The sequence below is a fragment of the Plutella xylostella genome, chromosome 25, assembly GCF_932276165.1.
Source record: "Plutella xylostella chromosome 25, ilPluXylo3.1, whole genome shotgun sequence".
Taxonomy (NCBI): domain Eukaryota; kingdom Metazoa; phylum Arthropoda; class Insecta; order Lepidoptera; family Plutellidae; genus Plutella; species Plutella xylostella.
In genome coordinates, this window is record NC_064005.1 from 1573015 (window position 1) to 1597553 (window position 24539).

The 24539-nt window shown below is 38.7% G+C and overlaps 3 protein-coding genes across 3 annotated transcripts; 2 read left to right on the plus strand and 1 right to left on the minus strand.

The window, feature by feature from the left end:
* The first annotated feature begins 2158 nt into the window (after positions 1-2158).
* Positions 2159-7155, plus strand: LOC105383893 (3'-5' ssDNA/RNA exonuclease TatD). The gene is made up of 6 exons (XM_011554029.3): positions 2159-2315; positions 2386-2563; positions 2980-3078; positions 3514-3677; positions 4788-5134; positions 5566-7155. Exons 2-6 carry the CDS (start codon positions 2422-2424, stop codon positions 5726-5728), a joined length of 915 nt encoding a protein of 304 aa, XP_011552331.1. The 5' UTR covers positions 2159-2315; positions 2386-2421; the 3' UTR covers positions 5729-7155.
* A 135-nt stretch (positions 7156-7290) lies between these two features.
* Positions 7291-21382, minus strand: LOC105393329 (polyribonucleotide nucleotidyltransferase 1, mitochondrial). The gene is made up of 13 exons (XM_048630140.1): positions 21065-21382; positions 20686-20891; positions 20203-20413; positions 19334-19500; positions 18752-18908; positions 16783-16993; positions 16289-16416; positions 15462-15655; positions 14960-15117; positions 9371-9558; positions 9065-9188; positions 8701-8934; positions 7291-8422 (listed from the first exon to the last, which is right to left on the minus strand). Exons 1-13 carry the CDS (start codon positions 21178-21180, stop codon positions 8270-8272), a joined length of 2247 nt encoding a protein of 748 aa, XP_048486097.1. The 5' UTR covers positions 21181-21382; the 3' UTR covers positions 7291-8269.
* Positions 21383-21602: 220 nt separating this feature from the next.
* On the plus strand, positions 21603-22589 carry LOC119691067 (ribonuclease P protein subunit rpr2). Its single transcript, XM_038107555.2, has 3 exons — positions 21603-21763; positions 21871-21962; positions 22179-22589. The coding sequence occupies exons 1-3, from the start codon at positions 21710-21712 to the stop codon at positions 22393-22395; spliced, it is 363 nt and encodes a 120-aa protein (XP_037963483.2). The 5' UTR covers positions 21603-21709; the 3' UTR covers positions 22396-22589.
* The last annotated feature ends 1950 nt before the right edge of the window (positions 22590-24539 follow it).

Below are 24539 nucleotides of genomic sequence, written 5' to 3' on the forward strand. Positions count from 1 at the left end.
GCAGAAAAAATTGTTACTGTGAGAGGGGGGTCAGGTTTCTCTGCACCTGACCGTACATACAGTCAGCTGCATAAGTAGCTATACACTTTTGTACCTTGTCAAAATACATATAAAACAAAACGTCAATGTTTGAATGAATGAATAGTGAGTTTGAGAAGGTTCAAAAGAGTATACTTATGCAGCTGACCATATTATGTCATGATGCTCCTTTTCTGCGTGACAATTATAATCATAAAACTATTATTACTCTAAGATAAAAATATCTAAGAAAAGACTAGGAAAGTTGAAGGGCCAATTTCTTTAGTATAGTTATTATTATGACTACTTCTCCCAATTTGAAACATAGTTCCTACTTAACCCCTAAGCGGCTATAGGGTATATGGATCCCACCTTGTTTTAAACTGTTAAGGGTAAGAAAATCAATGAAATAATTTCATAGATGGCTATGGGGCTGTTTAAGGGTTAATAGCAAATAATAAAATATGTGTCGGCGAAGGTGAGGGGTTCGGCAGTAGCTCTCCATCTCCATCAGACATAGTGGGCGTGCAGTGGGATCCGGGCTTGATGGAAACACTCTTGGCAGCAATAACTTGGTATTTATTAAGTAGGTACACTTTACAGATCACAACACAGAACTAAGACACGAAACGTAGGGTACAGGTCGATAGCGCTCGGCGGTTGGAAGGCAAGTGAGGGAGCGCGCCGCTCTGCTCCCACCTGCTGCCACGCGCCCCACCATAGACGCTGTAGAGCGCCGCCAGGCGGCGCTGCTGCGCTTCGTATCCGGGCGAGTCAGCGGTGTCAGTATCATGACTGTAATCATGACTTCACCGACATATGTATATTATTAGTTTACTTTAATAAAGTTTCTGTTAAAAATAACTAAAATAAGTATTTTATTTATCTCTAATTTAAATATGAGGATGAATGAATAAATCCCATCTTATTACATATTTACAAACGACATACTTCCTTGCAGTGAGTTCAGTTCATAAAACTTATTTCTTCATTGTTTCAACTTTTGCTGTATCTTTGTTGAAGAAGTCATTAATATACTGAAACAAAACATTAGATTAGTACCTCATTAGTGCCTACATAGTGTGGATTTATACTGGATTATCATACACTGTGAGTGACAAAGCCGATATGCTACCCCTTTTTATTATAGTTGGTATGAGAGCTCATAAATGACAAGCTATTGCATCAGTGCAGGTAACATTAACATCAAACATGTAGTACCTAAAGGTTAACCTATAAAAATATACTCAATATATAAGGCAACTATGAATTGGGGGCTAAGCTGTAACACCTGCAGCATAAGTGGGGCTGTGATATCTTCTACCTTTAGAATAGGCAATTGACTCCTTTGCTCCGGTTTGACTAATTCGTCCATTTGCTGTAATCTGTACCACGCATAGTGCCCTCCAAGTATAGTCGGCACCATGATTATAGCCACCAGGTTCTTAGAAACAAAGCTTTTCGCTTGCATGCTTGCTAGTTTAATTAAAATATGTAGAATATACTATTTATTACGTATTTGTTTTGAAATTAATCTTAAATTGTCAATGTCAGCCGATGGCCTGAGATGACAGATTACGTAACAATAAAATTAAAAAGACAGCAAACCCATGGAATGTGCACGCGTATGTGGGTTACTGAAAATAGTCGCATATTACTGGCTTGTTCTTAAACCGATCAATCAAATAGAGTGAAGTTATTAATTATACAATCTAAGCTGAATAATCATTTGAAATAATATTCAGTTGAATTTTTAATTGATAAAATTAATCTTAAATCCTTCCTGTTTCAATGATTTGCGAAATGAGTGATTATTTCCTGAATGAAGAAAAGTAAACGAACTTAAAAGATTAGGTATTTGAACGTCATGTAGACTACGTTTCGTTATAATGTATTAACTCATCTTATTTAATTTTTTATTGTATTTAGATTTGGACCTTTTTTATGATTCACCTTTTTCCATCCTTTTTCTTTTCTTGAGAGCATCCTTCACTTATCTTTTCGGTATGTACCTAAATACTAAAAAATAGAAGTGGAAAATGTTAGGTTCTTGAATCTATAAGAATACGGAACGTAAATTTAGGTATGTTTTTATTGCCGCGTGCATGTTATTGCTTATTTCCACCAATCATACAAGACTACAAGAACGTCAAACTTATGTCAAAGTTTATTTTTGTAACTGGCAAAAGAAAACAACTGCTTCAAAAACATGGTGGCAGGACAGTGAATCGGGTGAACATTTTTACTAGTCATAATTAATTACGAAGCTTATTTAGCAGGAGTGTTTAAAACAATTTGTAAGTACAATTCCATCTACTGTAACTTGCTGACGATAGAAAAGTGTTATAACAACACCGTACCTTTCAGGTAAACACCGATTTAATAAGCTTCAACAAAATAAGGATGACGTCTGAAGAAACACAAATTTCTGAAAACCTGAAAGGCTGTTACGAAAATCTTATTGTAATCGACATCGGCGCAAACCTCACGAACAAGAAATACAGCCGTGATCTCGACTCCGTGGTGCAGAGGGCAAAAGATGCAGGTAACTACTACAACCACTTGTTGCTGTGAAAAAAATCAGGACAAATGTAAAAAATTGCGTGCATCGGTGCACTGAATCCGTAATGTTCACGTTACGTATGTGATATATGTTAGTAATGTCGAGTATAATTGCTTTTGTATGTAAATATTGATACTTTCATTTTTAGAGATCCAATTCAACTGTATTTTTTGCTGTTTACCAAACCAATGTGTTTTTTATGGAACTGCTGCATCACTTAGCTCTTTCATGATGAATTTTAAAAGATTAGAGATCCATTAGTTATTATAGAATATAACACTTCAGGAACTGTTTATTTTATTCATCCTTAAACTTTCAAAGCTATTAGAGTTATAAATAAAACTTCCGAAGACAGTAACCAAACAAGATTAATCTCTCTAATACTGTAAAATTTTCAGGTGTCCAAAAAATCATGGTCACAGGAACATCAGTGAAGAACAGTAAGGAGGCTCTGCGGCTCACGAGGCTCTATCCCGGGACTATCTACTCCACGGCTGGTCAGTTCACATACATTCTTGATTGCACCAATTGACTTCAATTGGCTGCATTGTATGTTTCATGTCGCAATCAAGATAACCTTAGGAAGGTTATTGAATCGTTGGAATGCTGGTGTGAAGCATATTTTATTTTGAATGATCCAATTCATAAGTATGTATGAATGTTCACTTATAGGCATTGATCTTCTAAAGCGGGATTAGGGTTTGTTACTGTCAGAGACATTTAGTTACTGTGCTGGTAGCTGAATAGCAAAACTGCTTAGACAGGATGAGCCATACACATTAAAAGTACAGTTGATCGATACATATTAAGTATATCCTCAGGGTCTCTTTTGTGTAGCTCCAATTTTAAACACGAAGACAGTGTACTCTTCAGTCATTTCAAGTCATTATTATTATCATACTTTAATATTAAACATAATCTTCATCCACCAGGAGTGCACCCTCACGATGCCAAGTCAATGGTGGAAGAGGATATGTGGGTGGAGTTACAAGATATCGCCAGCGCGCCGGAGTGTGTGGCCATAGGGGAGTGCGGCCTCAACTACAGCAAGGACTTCTCGGAGCCTCACGTGCAGCGGGACGTGTTTAAACGACAGGTGAGTGATAGGCCTTAAAAAGTTTTCCCATGCGAATTCCGGGATAAAAAGTAGCCAATGTTCTTTCCCAGGGTCTACACCAAATGTATACCAAATTTCATTCAAATCCGTTCTGTAGTTTTGGCGTGAAAGTATAACAGACAGACAGACAGACACAGTTACTTTCACATTTATAATATTAGCCAGGATTTGGGAAGGCATCTACAGAGCTCTTTTGAAAAATTTGTAGGAGCTTTGCCAAATTGTAATGGTGGTTTATAATGACAATACTTACATTCAAGTAACTTCTTTTAACCTAGCTAAAATAAGCCAAAATATTTTAGCCCAACTAAGTTGCATACCAACTTGTTCTTAAAATTTTATACAGCTTCAAAGTGTGATTCTGCAACATAATAATAAACAGCAATGATTCATGCTGCATCCATTTCATACAAACTTGTTAATCTGTAGCACACCTTGTAAGTATTCTTGATGGATAATAACCGGATGTTATTCTCAGTTCTCTCACAGTGATTGATAACAAACTAATGGTGTAAACATCATAGAAAAATAATTAAACGTAATTATAGTCATTATAATGTGTAGAGAAACTTATGTATAGTTGAGCTATTGTTCCATGTTTGTAAAACATGTTTGGATGAGTTCACAGGAATTATAACAAATGTGAAAATGGAATTTAAACATATCTTTCTCTTATGTTCCTTGAAATAATCTTTTCTCATTAAGTTTGCATTGACAAATACCTTACCTCCATTGTTATCTTATGAGTTAAATGGCTTTCTTTGTCATTTAATGTTAATTAACTAAAAGAAGGCCTATTGATTATGTCAAGGAAAACGACTACGTTTTATGTTGGTTAGTTTTACAATACGTTCGATACCAAACACCAGTACATATAATTTTATGCACAATGCACAAACATAAAAAATATTCGGATTCGTATTATGAATATTTAGACACCTTTTCTCCTAATACTCTTTCCTATTAGTGGAATCTTCCCTTTCCAGTGATGCAACGGCAGTCATTTTCGTCTTGATTATTTATTTGCCTGTGTTATAATAAGAAGTTAAAACATTTGCCAATATTAACCTCTCCCTCTCCCATCCACAGATAGAAATCGCGTGCGACCTCCGCAAACCGATCATCGTTCACGAAAAAGACGCACAAGACGACGTTTTGAAAATCCTCGACGAATACAGCGCCCGTCTCCCTCCAATAGTCATCCATTCCTTCACGGGAACGGTAGAACAAGGGCTCAAATACATAGAGAAAGGGTTTTATATTGGCATCACTGGGTTCATATGCAAGGATAAGTCGGATGGCGGTATCCGGAGGTTACTGTCGGAGAGAATGCTTCCGATGGACCAGCTGTTGGTGGAGACAGACTCGCCGTTTATGTACCCTAATATGAGAGCGTCTAAGCTGCCGGTGCATGTGAAGGATTCGTTGACGGAAAGGTGAGCATTGGGGATTTTAATCGCCTCTGTTTTATTGCGTGGTTTATTTTTTTACAATATGTAGAGTCCAAGTTGCTTATAAAAAGATGTGATTACCTTTTATGACTTAGAAACCGTTTTTTTTAACATACAGCATTACTTCTTATTTTCTTGGACTGAGATCAATAGAAGGACTATATAGGTGATGCAACATCAAGAAAAACCTAAGAATATGGAATTTTGAACGCAAAATCTGATCCCAGATTTTGAGCAAATTTATAAAAGTGTCAATATCTCGAAAACTATCGAATTTTTACAGGTCATATTTCGATATTCTGGCCACTCATGAGCTGGTCTATTGGCCCTTGGAGGCATGACGTTGACTTTTAGGACACTCTGTATAGAAGGCGTAACTTAATCCTTATTAATTTTATCGTTATTTCCATCCCCAGATCCATGCTATTCGTGAACCGCTACTGCACGTTCCAGCGCAACGAGCCGTGCGCGCTGCCCGCCGTGGTGGAGCTGGTGGCCGGGCTGGCGGCGCGCCGGCCCGAGGACGTGGCGCTAGCCACCGCCTTCAACGCGCTCAAGCTGTTCGGACTCAGCCAGTGACCAGTTGGTAGTTGGGCAGTTAGGCCCTTCTCCCACTACGCGACTCTCAAGCGACACGAGTGCGCCGCAACGCATGATCGCCTATAAAAACGGGTCTTCGATGCGTCGTTGACTCGTCTAAGCGACCAAGAGAGTTGAGAGTCGCGTAGTGGGAGAAGAGGCTTACGAACGAGCTTGGAGGTTAGAACAGTGAAGAAGGAGGTTGGAAGAGGTTTGAGGTTTGAAGACTTTTTGGTTCGACATAATATTTTTTTGCAAATTTATACTCTTTGTAAGCGTACCAGTTAAAAAGTTATGAAGTGTCGACCTTGGAGTTTAACGTTTGAGGTTTGTCGCCTTTTTAGTTAGATAGAAACTTTTTCTTGCGAATACTCTTTGGAAGCGTACCGGTTTAAAATTTATGAACCTCCGACCTCTTTTTGTCGCCTTTTTGGTTTAAATATTTTTTTGCTCTTTGGAAGCGTACCAGTTAAAAAGTTATGAAGCGTTGACCTCTTTTGTTTTTCTTTTACTGCAGAGTTTTGGCAGCTATATTTATTCAATTTGATTCGCATTATTTATACCCGTTTTATTGGGTTTTTTGCTTTGGGGATTTCACGTTCGTAGAAAGCTTTCGCCTTGTGCCTTTGACGATTACAATAGGATTAAATTAATTATATGACGATTCGAATTGTTTAAACGATGAAATGAATTAAATAGACATAGGAAAGATGTCGACAAGAATAGGGATATTAAGAATGAAATTGTGGTATTTCTTCATACGTCATCCATGAAATAAATAAATATAACTGATAAATCTAAGGAGATAATTTACATGTCTAGAACTGATTTGAATACTCGATAGAATTTGATTTATTTTGTGCATTTTCTAAATGTGTTCTTTACAACGACCACTGAGGTGGATTCAACGAAAGAATTTAATTTTAATTGCAATATGAGGCTGTTTGAGTTCATCCATAAATTTTGTTCTTGCCATCGTCACTAATAATAACTAAAATCATAATTTAATTGACTCTCTACATATTTTGTGCTGTGTATGTGAAATTTTGATGGATAATTAATTAATAATGGGAAAACATTACAGTAGCACATGTATAACAATCGAATTAAATGAAACACTATTCATTTCATGCAAAGCAAGCCATGTTGTTATGGCGTCGTCGAAATGTCATTGATCATTTGAATATTGTAATTTTTGTGTGTGTCTATATTTTTGTATAATTTTGTTTAGTTAAGTCTCCTGCACGGGCCCTAGTGAAACTACATATCTGTAAAATATCTTGGCAATAGACAAATAGTTCATCTTTAGTCAGAAGTGATCTCACATCAGTGGTATATCCATTGGTTTGTTTAGTAAAAAGTGTAATATTTTTGTGTGGCCAAATATCCCCAGTTTAGAAATAGTAACGTCCAGTAACACTAGGCCATATTTATTATGTAACATGTTAATACAACGCGTGTTTTTGGACTTTATTTCTAAACGTATGCCATTAGTTTTTAAGAGGATAGTATGGCTTAAAGGCCCAGTGGCCAAGCCAAAACCCTTAAAAAAAAAAAAAAAAAAGAGGATAGTAGTGAATCTATTGCCATTGTATTTCCTTTCCTATGTCGCACGGTTTAGGTGTTATTTCGCTCTGCGCAGAGCGCTCTTGATCGAATATAATTGTACATAATGATAAGAGAAGTGTCTATTATATGAATGTTATATAATTGATATATTTAATGTTAAATGCTGGTAGTCACAATAAATATCAAAGACTGCAGTGTTGAGTGAAACTTGAAGTTACTTTTATCGCTATGTTTTTTAATGACTTTTACGTATTTAATCGTTTAATGTTAGAAGTATTGTTACTTGATTCCTTTATTTTTTGACAATTACTTTGTTTGAATGTACGTATTAAAGGTATATTATTATGTTAAGTTTTCTCGTTGGGCGCGTAATATTAGCCCAGCGAGTTGGTAATTAGGTGTAATTAAGTGCCTTCGACAAACGTCCTTTTGTGATACGATACTCTGTAAATTGTACAGAAATCTCTTTCAATATACAATTAAAACGATAATTCTTGTTTTTATTTAAACCTTCCTCAAGAAATAGTAAATAAAACATTAGAATATATTCAGGTAATAGTAATTATGTATTTATATTTACATCATATTCACAAGAATTTTTGGTTTCACCAAAATATACCACACGCACAGTAAGTACATACATACATACACAATTATGTAATAGGTTTTTTCGAAGACTGTTGACAGTCTTATACGAAAGTTATCAAATTCGTACCATCGATTAAAACAATGTATCTCAACATAAACAATATAACAAAAACAAACATGCTTCACGGAACAAAGGAAACAACTGACCAATCATACGCCGCACTATCACTGTCTCAGCCAATCAGAGAAGGGATAACCAAACTGACAGCACACGTAATCACAGACGATCTTCATTACCCGTGGCGCCATCTATACTTAACAATTTGTCCTTTCTTTCTCAAATCAACACAATAATAAAACTCTTTTAAAATTTTATTCCTAACACTAGCTTTTGTCTAGTTTTCTTACAAGTCCGGGTGGTGGGGACACTAGAACTTTCCTAGACAGTCTGATTTGACCCGACACGGGGTCGCGACCGAAGTATTTGACCTGGATCTCTGAGCCGACGTCCAGGCCTAGCGCTGACGGGTGCATTATCTGTAATGGAAATATATCCCGTTAGTTCACTGTCAATTTCGTAAGATTTAAATAATTATGTAATAATGATCGGGTTTCTGTAGCAATTTGGCAGTGCAGTGCATATGTCGCAGATTGTACCGCCAGATGGCGACTCTATTGCACCATCTTTCATTTCACTTGAACGGTGCCGAAACTACCACTAGGCAAACAGCACATTAGAAAGTCAATCATGCTCTGAAAATCGCTGTTAGTGATACGCTCGAATCACAAATTATAAATAAAAGCCCAAACCTCACCTTCCGATGGTCCAACTGCGAGTTATGCAGCAGAGTAGGACTCATGCCGGGGTACAGCGTGACCAGCACTCCTATGTCCCTCATTTCAACTACTTTAGCTTTGTACACGGCTCCAAACTCCAGGTCTGGCGTGCGTTCGGTGGACAGCCACGTGTCGATGCGAGCTTTAGCCTCGTCCATGGCGGCTTGTGATGGTGCGAACACGCTGTATTTTGTCTCGTCTATTGGGGTTATCTGCGGGTTAGAAGGTCGGGTGTGAAATGTGTAAGAGCATATTTGTCAATTTATAGAGGGTGTGGGATGAAAAATCATGCCGGCACAGCCTTGCTAAAGTATATAATTTTAAAAGTTTAAATATTATTACCTGTACACCAGTTTCTATGTAAAGCTTCTTCAGGTTGGATCCTCCAAGACCTAACAGTTTAGGCCTCTTGTGTATTTCTACTTCCATTTCTTCTAATACCGGCATATTTTCTTTACGACCTTGTCTGAAAATTATCATTATTTTCTTACAATTTGTCAGAATTGTCTCATGCATATATTGGTTCTGGGATTACCTATCTATGTGTAGGCTTCATACAAAAAGCATATTTTACTAAGTACTTATGTAAACTTGGAAAGGGTAACGGCCTCTATTACTTAACGAAATATCTTATGCAATAATAGTTACCTTGGCTTGTCTATACATTGGTTCATAATATCTATAATTTTACTCTTCGCTTCGCAACCTCTTTGTATAGATTCCATGACGATCTTGAGGGGAAGCCCCGGTATCTTGATGTCTGCTTGGAACGCTGTGATGCCCTTCTTAGTACCCGCTATTTTAAAGTCCATGTCGCCAAAGTAATCTTCTATGCCCTAGGAAAAGCGAAAGGTTGTATTGAGTGTAAAGTTCGTCGTTATAGAAATTGGATAAGATTTTTGACAATAGCAGTTAAAATTGTACAGAAATTCCAAGAAAAAATATTCTGCTATGCCAGTATTCACCAAAATCATCATTATAATATCAACACACACCAAAATTGTAAAACTGATACACCTAAAACGCCATCTCCAAAGGTACGAGTGTAAAACATGACAAACTAAATTCACCAGCCCCGAACAGGCAAACGTGGAAAGCCATCCAGCTCACTCCGACGATTAATCAGGGAACCATAAGTATAAGCAAACCGAAGACAGAGCATTTTGGCGATCAATCGCTAAGCCCAAACCTATATCAAACATTTGAAAAAATCCCACCAAACCTACAAGTGTAAACCATGCAAAACTGAATTCACCAGCAGATCCGTGAGTATCCTGTAGTCGGCTATGTGTCCCGCGTAGTCGTGTCTCGTGACCAGCCCGACGGCGACCCCGGCGGCCGGCGCGCACAGCGGCACCCCCGCGTCGTACAGCGGCAGCGACCCCGCGCACACTGATGCCATTGAGTAAGTGCACAAAATAGATAGGCACAAGTGTCAATTTTACACATAAGCGGGCTCAAGTAAGTACACATAGACACTGCTCACGGATACGATATCTCGCATAAAGCTCGAGCTAGTTCGGACCAGTGCGAGCGCGACGAAAAGGCATGCCACCACTCACATGGACATCTCACACACGGTCATCCAACCCCAAGCTAGGCAGAGCCTGTGATATGGGTATCGGACAGCTGATATATCTACACAGATACATATAGATAGACACATAAATTATTAAAATTATGTATCTATGTAGGAATGGAGCATTATCATTTATTATTATTTGGATGAACAGAGTGTGTGAAGAAAGGAAGAAAGCATCGATTGTCTATGAAAGGATGAATGAGGGATGAATGGAAGATTAGCAAAAATGTAGTTGTGCTCAAATATAAATTGTTTTAAAGGATGTAATACTAAAATAAACGTGATTCAGTGTTTCAAATACGACGAAATAAATTGGAAAAAGTTATTGGTGACAAAGTTGGTCGCTAGTCACTAAATATTTGAAGACGAAGACGAAAAATGACGACGCAAACAAGAAACGACGGAAGAAGTAACGCGATGCTTGGTAGCATGGTGTCCAACGACAAATTCTGCGGAATTACTAAATTCAGTGGAGAAGATGAGACGTATTCTTCGGTGAAGTGGGCCGCCGATATTGAAGATAATGCCGAGATATTCGGATGGAGTGCCCGGCAGAAACTCATTGTCGCCCGACAATCGCTCGTTGGTACGGCTCAGTTGTGGCTGAGATCGGAGGAGACGTACAAAACATTTGAAGAACTAAATGCCGCCTTACAAAACGAATTTCCTGATGAATTAAATTTAAATAGCAAGGAAATGCACGAGCATAGATACCCAGAAGAAGAAAATGACAGCCATAGACACAATTCATGTGAAGAAGAAGAAGAACAGAGTGACAGCTTAGAAATGTCAATGTCAAACAGTTTTGAAGACGATGTAAACAAACAAAGTTTGCATAATGAAAAGGAGAAACTGATGAACATTTGCGAAAAATCTGTAAATATGTTGATAGATAACGGAAATGACGTTAACCTTATTGTAGACGATGTATATATTGTAAAAAGTGAAGATGAAATGAAGACAATGAGAGATGAACCAATCGATATGAAGGCCAATCTCAAAGATATCCCTGAAGCACAGTGGCCAACGCGTATATCATCGATGGAACAGATTTCAGTGGAGGAAGAAGTAGAATGGTTAAGAGAGGGTATAATTCAAGAAAGTTACTCAGATTATTCTTATCCTCTGGTGCCGGTGACAAGGAGAAAGACAAGGAAGGTGAAAAAGTTTAGAAATCAAGTAGTACCGAGGCGAAGAAGGATAAGAAGACGAGTGACAAACGAGAGAAGAAAAATAAGAAGAGAATCGATACACGAGATTAAAAAGATGAAAGGAAAGAAGGTAAAGAAGATGAAAAGAAAGAAGACAAGAAAGAAGAAAAGAAAGGAAGTGATATTGGGAGAAAGAAAGATAAAAGTGATGATGAACGAATGATGGCGAATGTGTGTGTTTTAAGTTGTAATGCCGTATTTGTTTATGTTTATTAGTTAAGAGGTTAATCATTTAAGTTGTTTTAAAGGCACATGCTGAGGGCAGCATGTAAGCAGGATGGCCGAGTTGTAGGAATGGAGCATTATCATTTATTATTATTTGGATGAACAGAGTGTGTGAAGAAAGGAAGAAAGCATCGATTGTCTATGAAAGGAAGTTTGACGGGATGAATGGAAGATTAGCAAAAATGTAGTTGTGCTCAAATATAAAATTGTTTTAAAGGATGTAATACTAAATTAAACGTGATTCAGTGTTTAAATAGTTTTGGTTTTCATTTCCACCGCCTGGTCCCACAATTTTGGGGGCTCGTCCGGGATCGAGCGTGGAACGGAAAAGGACGCACTCAGCACATTCCTCACATTCACATCCCAAAATTGTGGGACCAGGCGGTGGAAATGAGAACTAAGCTGATTTAATCACTAAATCACGTTTATTTCGGTTAAAACATCTTTTAATACAATTTATATGTGAGCACAATTACATTTTTGCTAATCCTCCATTCTTCCCGTCAAACTTCCTTTCATAGACAATCAATGTTTTCTTTCTTTCTTCACACACTCTGTTCATCCAAATAATAATAAATGATAATGTTCCATTCCTACAACTCGGCCATCCTGCTTACATGCTGCCCTCAACATGTGCCTTTAAAACAACTTAAATGATTAACACCTTAACTAATAACATATAATAAATGCTAATAATAATAAACACATACAACATCACAACTAAAAACACACGCATTCGTCATCATTCGTTCATCATCACTTTTATCTTTCTTTCCCCCAATATCACTTCCTTTCTTTTCTTCTTTCTTATCTTCATCCTTTTCATCTTCTTTTCCTTCTTTCTTTTCATCTTTTGAATCTCGTGTTTCGCTTCTCTTCTTATCTTTCTTCTCACACGTGTCACTCGCCTTCTTATCCTTCTTCGCCTCGGTACCACTTGACTTCTAAACTTTATCATCTTCCTTGTCTTTCTTCTTGTCACCAGCACCAGAGAATTAGAATCTTCTGAGTAACTTCCTTGAATTATACCCTCTCTCAACCATTCTGCTACTTCTTCCTCCACTAACTTCTGTTCCATCGATGATATACGCGTTGGCCACTGTGCTTCAGGGATATCATCTTTGGGAATAACCTTCATATCGATTGGTTCATCTCTCATTGTCTTCATTTCATCGTCGCTTTTTACAATATACACATCGTCTACAATAAGTTTAACGTCACTTCCGTTATCTATCAACATATTTACAGATTTTTCGCAAATGTTCATCAGTTTCTCCTTTTCACTATGCAAACCTTGTTTATTTACATCGTTTTGAATTGACATTGACATCTCTTTGCTGTCACTCTGTTCTTCTTCACCTGAATCGTATCTATGATTGTCATATTCTTCTTCTGGGTATTTATGCTCGTGCTTTTCTTTGCTATTTAATTCATCAGGAAATTCGTTTTGTAAGGCGGCATTTAGTTCTTCAAATGTTTTGTACGTCTCCTCCGATCTCAGCCACAACTGAGCCGTACCAACGAGCGATTGTCGAGCGACAATGAGTTTCTGCCGGGCACTCCATCCGAATATCTTGGCATTATCTTCAATATGGGCGGCCCACTTCACCGAAGAATACGTCTCATCTTCTCCACTGAATTTAGTAATTCCGCAGAATTTGTCGTTGGACACCATGCTACCAAGCATCGCGTTACTTCTTCCGTCGTTTCTTGTTTGCGTCGTCATTTTTCGTCTTCGTCTTCAAATATTTAGTGACTAGCGACCAACTTTGTCACCAATAACTTTTTCCAATTTATTTCGTCGTATTTTCGTCTTCGTCTTTAATGGCCGTCGTCGTCCTGTGTGCTCATCATCACGCGTCGTTTTTTGGCATTTCCACGCTCGATCCCGGACGAGCCCCCAAAATTGTGGGACCAGGCGGTGGAAATGAAAACCAAAACTATTTAAACACTGAATCACGTTTAATTTAGTATTACATCCTTTAAAACAATTTTATATTTGAGCACAACAACCTTTTCTTTTTAAGTTGTTTTAAATGCACATGCTGAGGGCAGCATCTATACAGGATGGCCGAGTTGTAGGAATGTAACATTATCGTTTAATAATATTTGATAGTGCAGAGTGTATGATAGGAACTATTGTCTATGAAAGCGAGTATTATCTATGAAAGGAAGTATTGTCTATGAAAGGAACGAAGAATGAGTGAGTGAAAGGATTAAGAAAAGATGGAGGATTAGAAAAGGTTGTTGTGCTCGAACATAAAATTGTTTTAAAGGATGTAATACTGGAATAAACGTGATTCAGTGTTTAAATACTTTTGGTTTTCATTTCCACCGCCTGGTCCCACAATTTTTGGGGCTCGTCCGGGATCGAGCGTGGAACGGAAAAGGACGCACTCAGCACATTCTAGTCCTCTGGTGTTGGTGACAAGAAGAAAGACAAGGAAGATGATAAAGTTTAGAAGTCAAGTGGTACCGAGGCGAAGAAGGATAAGAAGGCGAGTGACACATGAGAGAAGAAAGATAAGAAGAGAAGCGATACACGAGATTAAAAAGATGAAAAGAAAGAAGGAACAGAAGATGATAAGAAAGAAGACAAGAAAGAAGAAAAGAAAGGAAGTGATATTGAGGGAAAGAAAGATAAAAGTGATGATGAACGAATGATGACGAATGTGTGTGTTTTAAGTTGTAAAGCCGTATTTGTTTATTATTATTAGTTAAGGTGTTAATTTATGTTGTTATTTATTTGAGTTTGTTGTTTGTTTATTTAAGTTGTTTTAAAGGCACATGCTGAGGGCAGCATGTAAGCAGGATGGCCGAGTTGTAGGAATGGAGCATTATCATTTATTATTATTTGGATGAACAGAGTGTGTGAAGAAAGGAAGAAAGCATCGATTGTCTATGAAAGGATGAATGAGGGATGAATGGAAGATTAGCAAAAATGTAGTTGTGCTCAAATATAAATTGTTTTAAAGGATGTAATACTAAAATAAACGTGATTCAGTGTTTAAATAGTTTTGGTTTCCATTTCCACCGCCTGGTCCCACATCTATCTATATCTAACACACTACAACATTCGGTCGTCATGAAATAGGCATGAAAAGTGAAGTGAATACATGCGGTGGATTTCTGTTTCTATCTATTTTGTGGCTAGAACCTGAAGAATTTCCCAACCAACCTACAGTCCTACCAATGTAAAACATTTAAAACAAAATTCACCAGCAGATCAGTGAGTATCCTGTAGTCGGCTATGTGTCCCGCGTCGTCGTATCTCGTGACCAGCCCGACGGCGACCCCGGCGGCCGGCGCGGACAAGGGCACCCCCGCGTCGTAGAGAGCCAGGGAGCCGGCACATACTGATGCCATTGAGCTTGAACCTGAGGAAAGGATTTAGAATGTATTACGAGGAGTACTTGTGATACGGTCAAGTCCTAAGGGTGTCAAATGTGAGTGCAAAAGGTTGTCAAATAAGATAATTAAGAAAATTAGCGTCTGGGTGACAAACACTACAGCTAGACTAGCGTTTGTCAACGTGGTGAAAGGAATTAAAAGCGAAAAGCTTTATTCATTGAACAAATGATTGATGTGTTTGCCCTCCTTCGACGCCGATGATGATGGCAGTTGTAGTCTTTTCATATATTCGTTCCAGTAAATCAAGAGTACATTCCAATTTTCTGTAGCTATCAACAGCCTTATATTGCAACAGGTATATTCCGCTTACCATTAGACTCCAGCACCTGCGCAGTGACCCTCACAGTGAGCGGCTGCGCGGGCACGGCGGGCAGCAGGCCGCGCTCCGCCAGCGCGCCGTGCCCCGCCTCCCGCCGCCCCGCGCCGCCCCCGCCCCGCCCCACCTCGCCCGTGGCGTAGGGCGGGAACTCGTAGTGGAGGAAGAAGTTCTTCTCTTTTAGGCCGCTGTGGAGGGATGAAATGATAATTTACTGGCTGTTCCCTGCGCGCTTTGCTTCGGGAGTGATAGCGAGGGAATATCGTGATAAAAAGTAGCCTTTATATTAATCCAGGGTGTCAGCTAACTTCACACACAATTCATTCAACCATTTTGACGTGAAGAAGTAACAAACATACACACAGACACACAAACTTTCGCTTTTATAATATTAATAGGAAGGATTTTGTACAAGCAAACTATAAAGTCCTGACATCAAAGAGTGCGATTTAGCTAAGACTTTTAATGATCATCAGTTATTTACTTACTTTAACATACATTTTAAAAATAACATACCGATTGACTATGGATTTTTAACGATTAAATACGATCTTAAACAATTAGTTAGGATCCACTTCCGTTTTCACGACTTTATAGTTGGACTGTAAATTCTGTGGCTAAAATTCATACCTAAAACACTATTCCCATCGGCTTCCATTTGAATTGATTGATTTGATATAAATGTGGATGTTTGTTACTCATTCACGGGAAGACTGAAGAAGAAAATGAGTATACAGGAAGCAAACAACAAACCCTGAAAATTAAGTCTAAAATTTATGGTAAATTTAGTACGATATAGTTATATTTTTGTAATAACTTACCTAGTAAGCATAGTCAAAGGGTCCATCTTGAGCGCACTCTCCGGAGAGTCGAAGGTGACGGTGCTGAGCACTTGCGTCTGCCCGCGCTGGAACAGCGCCGAGCCGTGGAGGGGCTCGTAGAGGCCTACCTGCGGGGACGTGTAAGTTATACAGGGTGTTGGTGTAGTGGTATGCTAGGCGATAGGGGGTGAGTATGGGGGTCACTATGTATAAGTTTTGTTCTACGACTAAATAATACTTTTCGGCTTAGAACACCACTTTTGATAGAGCTATAAAAGAAAGTCATGTTACTCTATTTATAACTCCAGCGCGAATAAAGCGATTTGGCTGAAAATTGGTATGGACTTTTAATCCAGAATTGCCACGGGAAAACTTATTGGGGAATCTGAGTTCAAGGCTAAAGCTAACCGTACACACAGCAAATGGATTTTTAGGCCTTTAAGACTTCAAACTTAACTTCTACTTAAAAATATAAAGTTAAATATGACACCAACCTCACAACTAATATCCCTCAGCTGACACTCATCCCTCCCATCGCACCGCGTCCCGTCAAAGATGCAGTCTCTGAATATCTGCTGCAGGTTGTCAGTGAAGGTGTCCGACAGCACCGACACTTCGACATTAGTGTCACGTAGTTGGTTGAGCACTGTCGCGCGGAGGGCTGAGAGAGCGTTGTCTCGGGAGGTCTTGTCGTGAGAGTAGTCACTGGAATAGATAGATAAATAAAGGTTTATGTAGTCCAATAAATGAACTGTAACCCATATTATTATGCTCATAAGATCTAAACTGCCTACCTACGAATGGATTATTTACCATTCCTTTGGTCAACTGCTGGTTGGTAGATTATTATATGTCTGGATGAGCACGAGCAGGTTTCCTAACTAAGACAATGAGGCAAAATCGCGGCGAGTGCTAAACACAACTCTGAAAAAAGCGTTTAATTTTTTTGTGATGATTGGATTATTCGTTGGCGTATGTGTATTGTTTCTGAAGGAGCATACTTTGAAAATGATAAAATTGGATGAATAACAATCATTTTTTGTTTTATTGATCCCGATACTTTTTACACAGAATGAATAATAATAATAATAATAATCTTTATTTGCACACCATGAAACATAACTTAAATTTAACTTAATTAACATACATGCACAAATGGCGGTCTTATCGCTAAGAGCGATCTCTTCCAGACAACCGCTATAGGTAAAAGTTAAACATTGGAAAAGGGCACTTAGGTGTACTTAATTACGAAATTAACAACTAAAAACAAACAAATTATTGAACACATAAAATACATAGGGTAACGTAACGTACCTTGGGACGCTGAGAATGAACCTGTGTATCAATTATCGCGATAATTATTGGCCCCAGTATAAGAAGGTTCAACATCATAATCGTTTTCAAAATTCACACACCTGAGTATCTCTCTAATCTTCATAGAAGACAGCGTCCGGATGCTCTCCACGACAGCCGGGTCGAGCGGCGCGGGCGCCTCGTACTCGCGCTTCTGCTCTCAAAGAAGGAAGAAACTTGGGGCCGCTGATTCGAATCCCGCCCATGGAAAATATTCGTGTGATGAGCACTTTTGTTACCCGACTGCCGAAGGAGGAGGGTAATGTTTTTTGCCTTTTGTCTATCTATGTATTTGTAAAGTTATAGCATCGGTCCGACACTGTAGATAGATAAGACGTCCACTGACATGAGTATCTCCCTGATCTTCATGGAAGACAGTGTCCGGATGCTCTCCGCCACGGCCGGGTCGGCCGGCCGGTACTCGCGCTTCAGCCGCCCGCGCTCCCCGGCCAGCTTCTCTATCGCACTCTCACGGTGAAGAGAAATATCATGGGAAAACTTGCACATCTAGATTTTAGATGTGTACCCTTAGAGCATTGTACTCATTCAAAATTCGTGTGAAGAGTACTTTTGTTTTCCATGTGTCTATCTATTTGGGTAGACATATTAGCCGTCCGACACCGGTAGATAACTATATCAGCTGTCCTAGTCTTATTCTGTTAGTTAGTTAGTTTGGGGTCGGCTAGCCGTGTTTAAGATGACACATACCTTAGTATCTCCCTAATCTTCATGGAAGACAGTGTCCGGATGCTCTCCGCCACGGCCGGGTCGAGTGGCGCAGGCGCTTCGTACTCGCGCTTCAGACGCCCGTGTTTTTTGGCCAGCTTCTCTATCGCACTCTCACGGTGAAGAGCAACATCATGGGAAAACTTGCACATCTAGATTCTAGATGTGTACGGTCAGGTGCAAAGAAACCTGACCCCTCTCTCATACTAACAATGCTTCTGAGGGGGGTCAGGTTTATCTGCCCCTTACTGTACTAAAAGCATTATACTGATTCAAAAACGGCGATACGATTCGCGACCTATCACTTGAGTACAAATGTACAGCTAAAAGCGGGTCTAGCCCTTTCGGGATTACAGTCAGTAATTTCTCCTAATTTTAACAAACCTCAATATCTCCCTAATCTTCATGGAAGACAGTGTCCGTATGCTCTCCACGACAGCCGGGTCAAGCGGCGCCGGCGCCTCGTACTCGCGCTTCAGCCGCCCGTGTTCCTTGGCTAACTTCTCTATGGAGCGGACTATGTTCTGTGCTTCTTTTGTACCTGGAAAGGTGGGAGTATTGGTGTTAATGCGTTGTTTGTGTGGGTGAAAATACAAATAGTTTACTTATAGCAGTAAAAGTCACAGACATTATGTATACCTATTACCTACTAAGCCAGATTTTGTACCATATGCAAATACAAGGAAAACACTTTCAGTGAATGGATATTTTTATACTGTACTTAAAAATAAGATAGTGTTTTCAGAGTTTAAATTATAGTCAACGTTTAGATTTTGATTATCTAGAAGTGGCCTTATTGGCTATTAATTTATTAGTTGTGTTTTGTACCTATTACTTCCTATTGGTACAAATAAGGAGCCATTACAGTAACAGATTTAGAAACTACATTTGCAAGCTACATGCACGGGACAAAAAATTAGCCATCACCACAGTCACAAAATATCCAATGCAAACTTACATTCGTACCTAGTTTGATGGCTTTCAGTAGGTCCTGTTGTAGAATGTTATTAGCGCTGCCTTCCAGCATGACCACCAGGTTGCTGGCTGCCGCGGTCACCACAAGGTTCAGCTCCGACTTCTCCATGTCCTTGCGGGTTGGGTTCACAATTATCTCGTTGTCTATTTGGCCTATTCTGCAGGGGGGAAAGCATTTGTTGGTTTGTGTTTAAGAGATATGATATAAAAAAGTTCAGCATTCCAAAACTAGATATAGTATTATACGGTAGACAATGTTAATTTAATGAGCCTTTGATTTTATTTTTAAAATAAAACATATGCACCAATATTGTATGAAACCTCAGTTTGTGTATGTATGTGTTTGTATGTCGTAACTCATAAGTACTTACTTATTTATATGAATTGTTCTTGTGTACCTACCTAATAATAAGTTCTTTATTCTATTAATTGTAATTTAGAGGAATGGCTAGTGGTCGTACAAACTGTAAAAAGTTTCAGAATCACTAGGTTAAGCGAAAAATATTTTGTAAACTTTTGTCTTAAATAAATAAATAAGTGTATTCACATGAGTGAGTCAAATTTTTAGGTCCCCTGAAAAGTCACTTATCCCTGTATGAAATTAATTTTGTCTATGGTTTATATATGTATGTCGCAGGCATCTGGTTTAATCTCCTGTTTGATTGAACCGCTAGCCCGTTCATTGGGTGACGCTTGTACAATCAACGTTCGGCCTAGTCATACAACTGAGTAGCGTCATCCAATGAACAGGCTAGCGGTTCAATCAAACAGGAGATTAAACCAGATGCCTGCGACATATATATTTTGTGTGTAAGTCATGTTTAGTTATGCTGAAAAATCATAAAGTACATCACACAAACCTGACTGCTCCTACTGGTCCGTTCCATGGCACATCGGACAGAGCTAGGGCAGTGCTCGCTGCATTAATAGCTACAGTCTCTGGAGAGTTTACTGAGTCTACTGCCAGCATTGTACATACTATCTGGGTCTCATAGTTGTAGTTCTTAGGAAACAGGGGGCGAAGTGAGCGGTCTATCAGTCTTGAAGTTAAGATCTCCTTTTCAGTTGGGCCTGTGAATAAGCAAATTATTGTTATTGTAGTAGGAGTACTGGACACTGTACAGGGTTACATTTAACTAGGTACTGGAGTTGGCATACATGAATAAAATTATGTGTATTGTTTTGCACATAAATAATAGCCACAATAGAAATTTCACAAAGGGTGGTAAGTAGACATTGGTGGATTGGCAACTTTAGCATACATCATAAACAAATTCATGAATCCTAGTGTCTGAAAGAATTTTGAGAATATTATTTTAAATATAATTAAAAGCAATACTAACCAAGTTCTCTTCTTAAGAAATTAGTGGGTATCCGTCCAGCGGCTGCCGCTTTCTGTCTGTAGTCCACGGTGAGTGGAAGGAACGAGCTGGGGCCAGCCTTGGCCTTCGAAACCACCGTGGACAGCACGCTGGTGTTGCCCAGCGTGGCAATGCTTGACCCATCAGCAAATCTGGCATAGCGACCCGTTGATAACTTTAAGTTATTGCTAAAAAGAATAAATGGTTTTAGAATGTTACTGTTTTATTTGCAAGCCTGCGGCATTGTAGGCTATTGTATATATGGGATTTATGTATTTATATTATGTGATCGGATAAAGGAAAAATTAACCCAAAAATATAACCTCTGAATACATAACCTCAAAGTATTAAATAACCTCACCTATTAGAAAAAGGCACTTCAATATCGGCTACACTTGGGGGAGTTGTGAAGGACCGATATTTTAACCGAACATTAGCATGTAATCTTGTTAGGATTATTCGTTTTTTTGATAGCATTGTCCTTGTTTTTTAGATGTAGAGGTCAGTTTAACATTACACAATTTTCACTAAATTAAGAGGAATTAAATTAGACAATGATTAATCGTTGTCGAATAAAATGAATATGTGATTGTTTCTGTACTGCAGTATCTAGAAGCCGAAATTATAATAAATTTAAATTGTTTTGTACAGCGCCGATAAGTAAGTTGAAGAATTTTAATGTCAGAATTGACAGTTCAGAAAGTTTAGATAACTATTTTGTATTAATTCTTGAAGTGAACAGTTAAAGTAAATAATTTAAATGATTTTCAAATCAATCTAATAATTTGTATTTTTATTTTATAAACTATCAATCAAACTCATATTGTTTTTTCCAGATTTCATTTTATTTTGCAGGCATTTGTAAATTTCAAGACGCATGACAATCTTAATCAGCTGATTGTCAAAATGTAAAGTGTCAAAGTCAGATGCAAAAACAATGTTTATGTTTTTGGAGAGATAAAATTTTGATTATTTAAGTTAATACACAAAAATTTGAGATTTAAGAATGAAAAAAATACAAGGCAATGATTCATTTCAGCGTATAAACTATTTGTATCAGGTTCGTGTTTTACAGTTTATTATGCATCAAACATATACTGTATTTTGTAGTGTGTAGAGATAAGTATAATTATGTTTATATTAATTAATATAATTTTTTATTCATAGTTAAGCAAGGAGCTAGCCAAGACCAACCGTGTCCTGTCATCTTACTACGGGAATCTCATGACCAGTGTAGCCAAAAAGAATGTATTGAAAATGTGAGTGATTACCTAAATAATTCTTACCGCCCCATTTGTTTTATAATATCATAATCTTAGCTATAATAATGAGCATGAAAACATCCTTGGTTATGGTCATTATGTATTAATAATGAAATACAAATACCACTCTGAAAACCCTTCAATAATCTTATACATTCAGCATTTATAAGAGAAAGAATTTTAAAGCAACTCAAACCTTTTTTTTATTCACAGCCACCCAGACATCAAGCGTCAGTCCTGCAAGAAGTGTAAGTGCTCCCTCATAGAAAAAGTCTCGGCCAATCGAAAAATCAAAAAGACTTCAAATAAGCAGAAATTTCTTCATCTAACGTGTAGCACATGTGATACGCAGAAGAAATTTCCACTTTCCAAGAAGAAAAACCACAGAGTATGGGTAGAGAAACCCGAGTCTGTGGTTGACGGAGAATAGGAGTTTTTTTTTTTTTTAAATCTATTTTTATTTGGGGACTTTGTTTTCTGTAGAAACATATCAGTCCCATCATACCCTAATACAAGATAACAATCAGCTATTTCTTAACCTTAAACTAAATCTAACAAAGCTAAATAGTAGCTTGCAATTTTCAGACTGTGGGCTTGCTAGAATATATTGCATGGCTCCTAAATCTAAAACATTAATATTAAGTAACTTAAATAATAAATCTCTGTCGGCCTGGTTCCGGACACACTCCATTACTAGGTGTTGGGCATCTTCAATCACACCACACCGATCACAATTGGGGGATTCTGTCTTCTTCATCAAAAAACCAAATTTATTTAATGGCATGTGTCCGGAACGCAGTCTGTGAGCAACAATAACATTTTCTCTACTGATATTTATACTTGCAAACCAAGGTACTTTGAGGGGTTCACTTTGTATAGTTTTGTACCAAATGCCTTTGTCTTTAGATTTAACATCAAAATATTCTTTCCATAAATTCCAACATTTCATCCTTATTGTAGGTAGTGCCTCAAAGTAGCTTGGTTTGATACTATATAATATTACACCATCGACAGCGGCCAGTCCGGCTAACTCATCAGCTCTCTCGTTACCTCTTACTCCCACGTGGGAAGGGACCCATTGTATGTTCACTTTTCTGTTAGACACATTAATACTATTTAACTTATTTAAAATTTCATATGCTACAGATACACCTCTGCATCCAGAGGCGCAACGAGCTATATATGTTGAATAGCGCTTTTACTGTCAGAGAAGATAACTACACTCGCGAGCAACCAAATCGACTCAAGCCTTGACGGCGCAAACATACATTAATACAAGTAAAATTATGAATAGAAATAATAAAAATGATATGTCATTTAAAAGCTTAAGATGTCAGCTTTAATTTGATATCATTATTATTGAAATCCATTCATCATTTTTGAAATAAATGATGTCTGAACGCAATTGTAGGAAAAACGGGAATTTAGGAAAAAAGGGTATGGGTATCGTATTATACAAATTAAACAAAAAATGTTAAGATAAAAATTTATTTATTTAAATCAATACTTTGTATTGCCCCCTCTTGCCCTAATTACAGCCTGCAGCCTGTTTCTCATAGACCTTATCAACTTTTTGACAGTTTCCTGAGGAATGCCGTCCCACTCCTCTAATAAAGCTGTCTTCAGCTCGTCCACGCTTGCAGGGACTGGATTCCTGGCCCGAACTCTTCTTTTGAGCTCGTCCCATAAGTGTTCGATGGGATTCAGGTCAGGACTGAGCGCAGGCCAGTCCATCGTGCGCAATTCCTTCTCTCTCAGAAACTGCCGACTGACTCGTGCCGTGTGGCAGCGGGCATTGTCGTGCATTAGCACGAAGTCTTCACCGACAAATTCTGCATAGGGCACAACATGACCGAGTAGAATGTCGGTGATGTACCGATCAGCTGTTAACCCGCCTCCTCGGCCGCCTCCAGGCACGAAAACAAGTGCGGTTTTTCCCTCTAGAGAAATACCAGCCCACATCATGCAGGAACCGCCGCCATATGCTACTGTTTCAGCGAAACAACATTGGGCAAATCGTTCCCCCGGACGCCGGTAGACCCGGCCTCTCCTGTCACTGCCATGCAGACACACTCTGCACTCATCAGTAAACAGGACCGACCGCCATTGCGCAATGCTCCAATCGAGATGCTCTCGAGCAAACTGAAGACGCGCTTGTCGGTGGCCTGCAGTCAATTTGGGGCCTGATGCAGGTCTTTTTGGTGTCAAGTTGGCTTCCTTCAAGCGTCTTCTCACTGTCCACTCGCTGACAGCCACTTGTCGTACACGTCTCAGTTCTTGCTGCACATCAACGCCCGTAAGGTGTCGATTGCGCAGCGAGGTTGAGACAATGAAGCGGTCGTCTCTCTCTGAAGTGCAGCGGTGGCGGCCCGTTCTTGGTCTTCGATTGAAGGCACCAGTCTCTTGGAACCGTCTGTATACTCGGGATACAGCAGACTGGCTCAAGTGGAGCTGGGCAGCGACTGCTCGCTGACTTAACCCTTGTTGCAGCAAGGCAACAACTTGAGCAGCTTCTTCTGGTGTGGTATCCATGGGTTTGCGAAAACAAGGAATACAATGCAACGAGATGTGTAC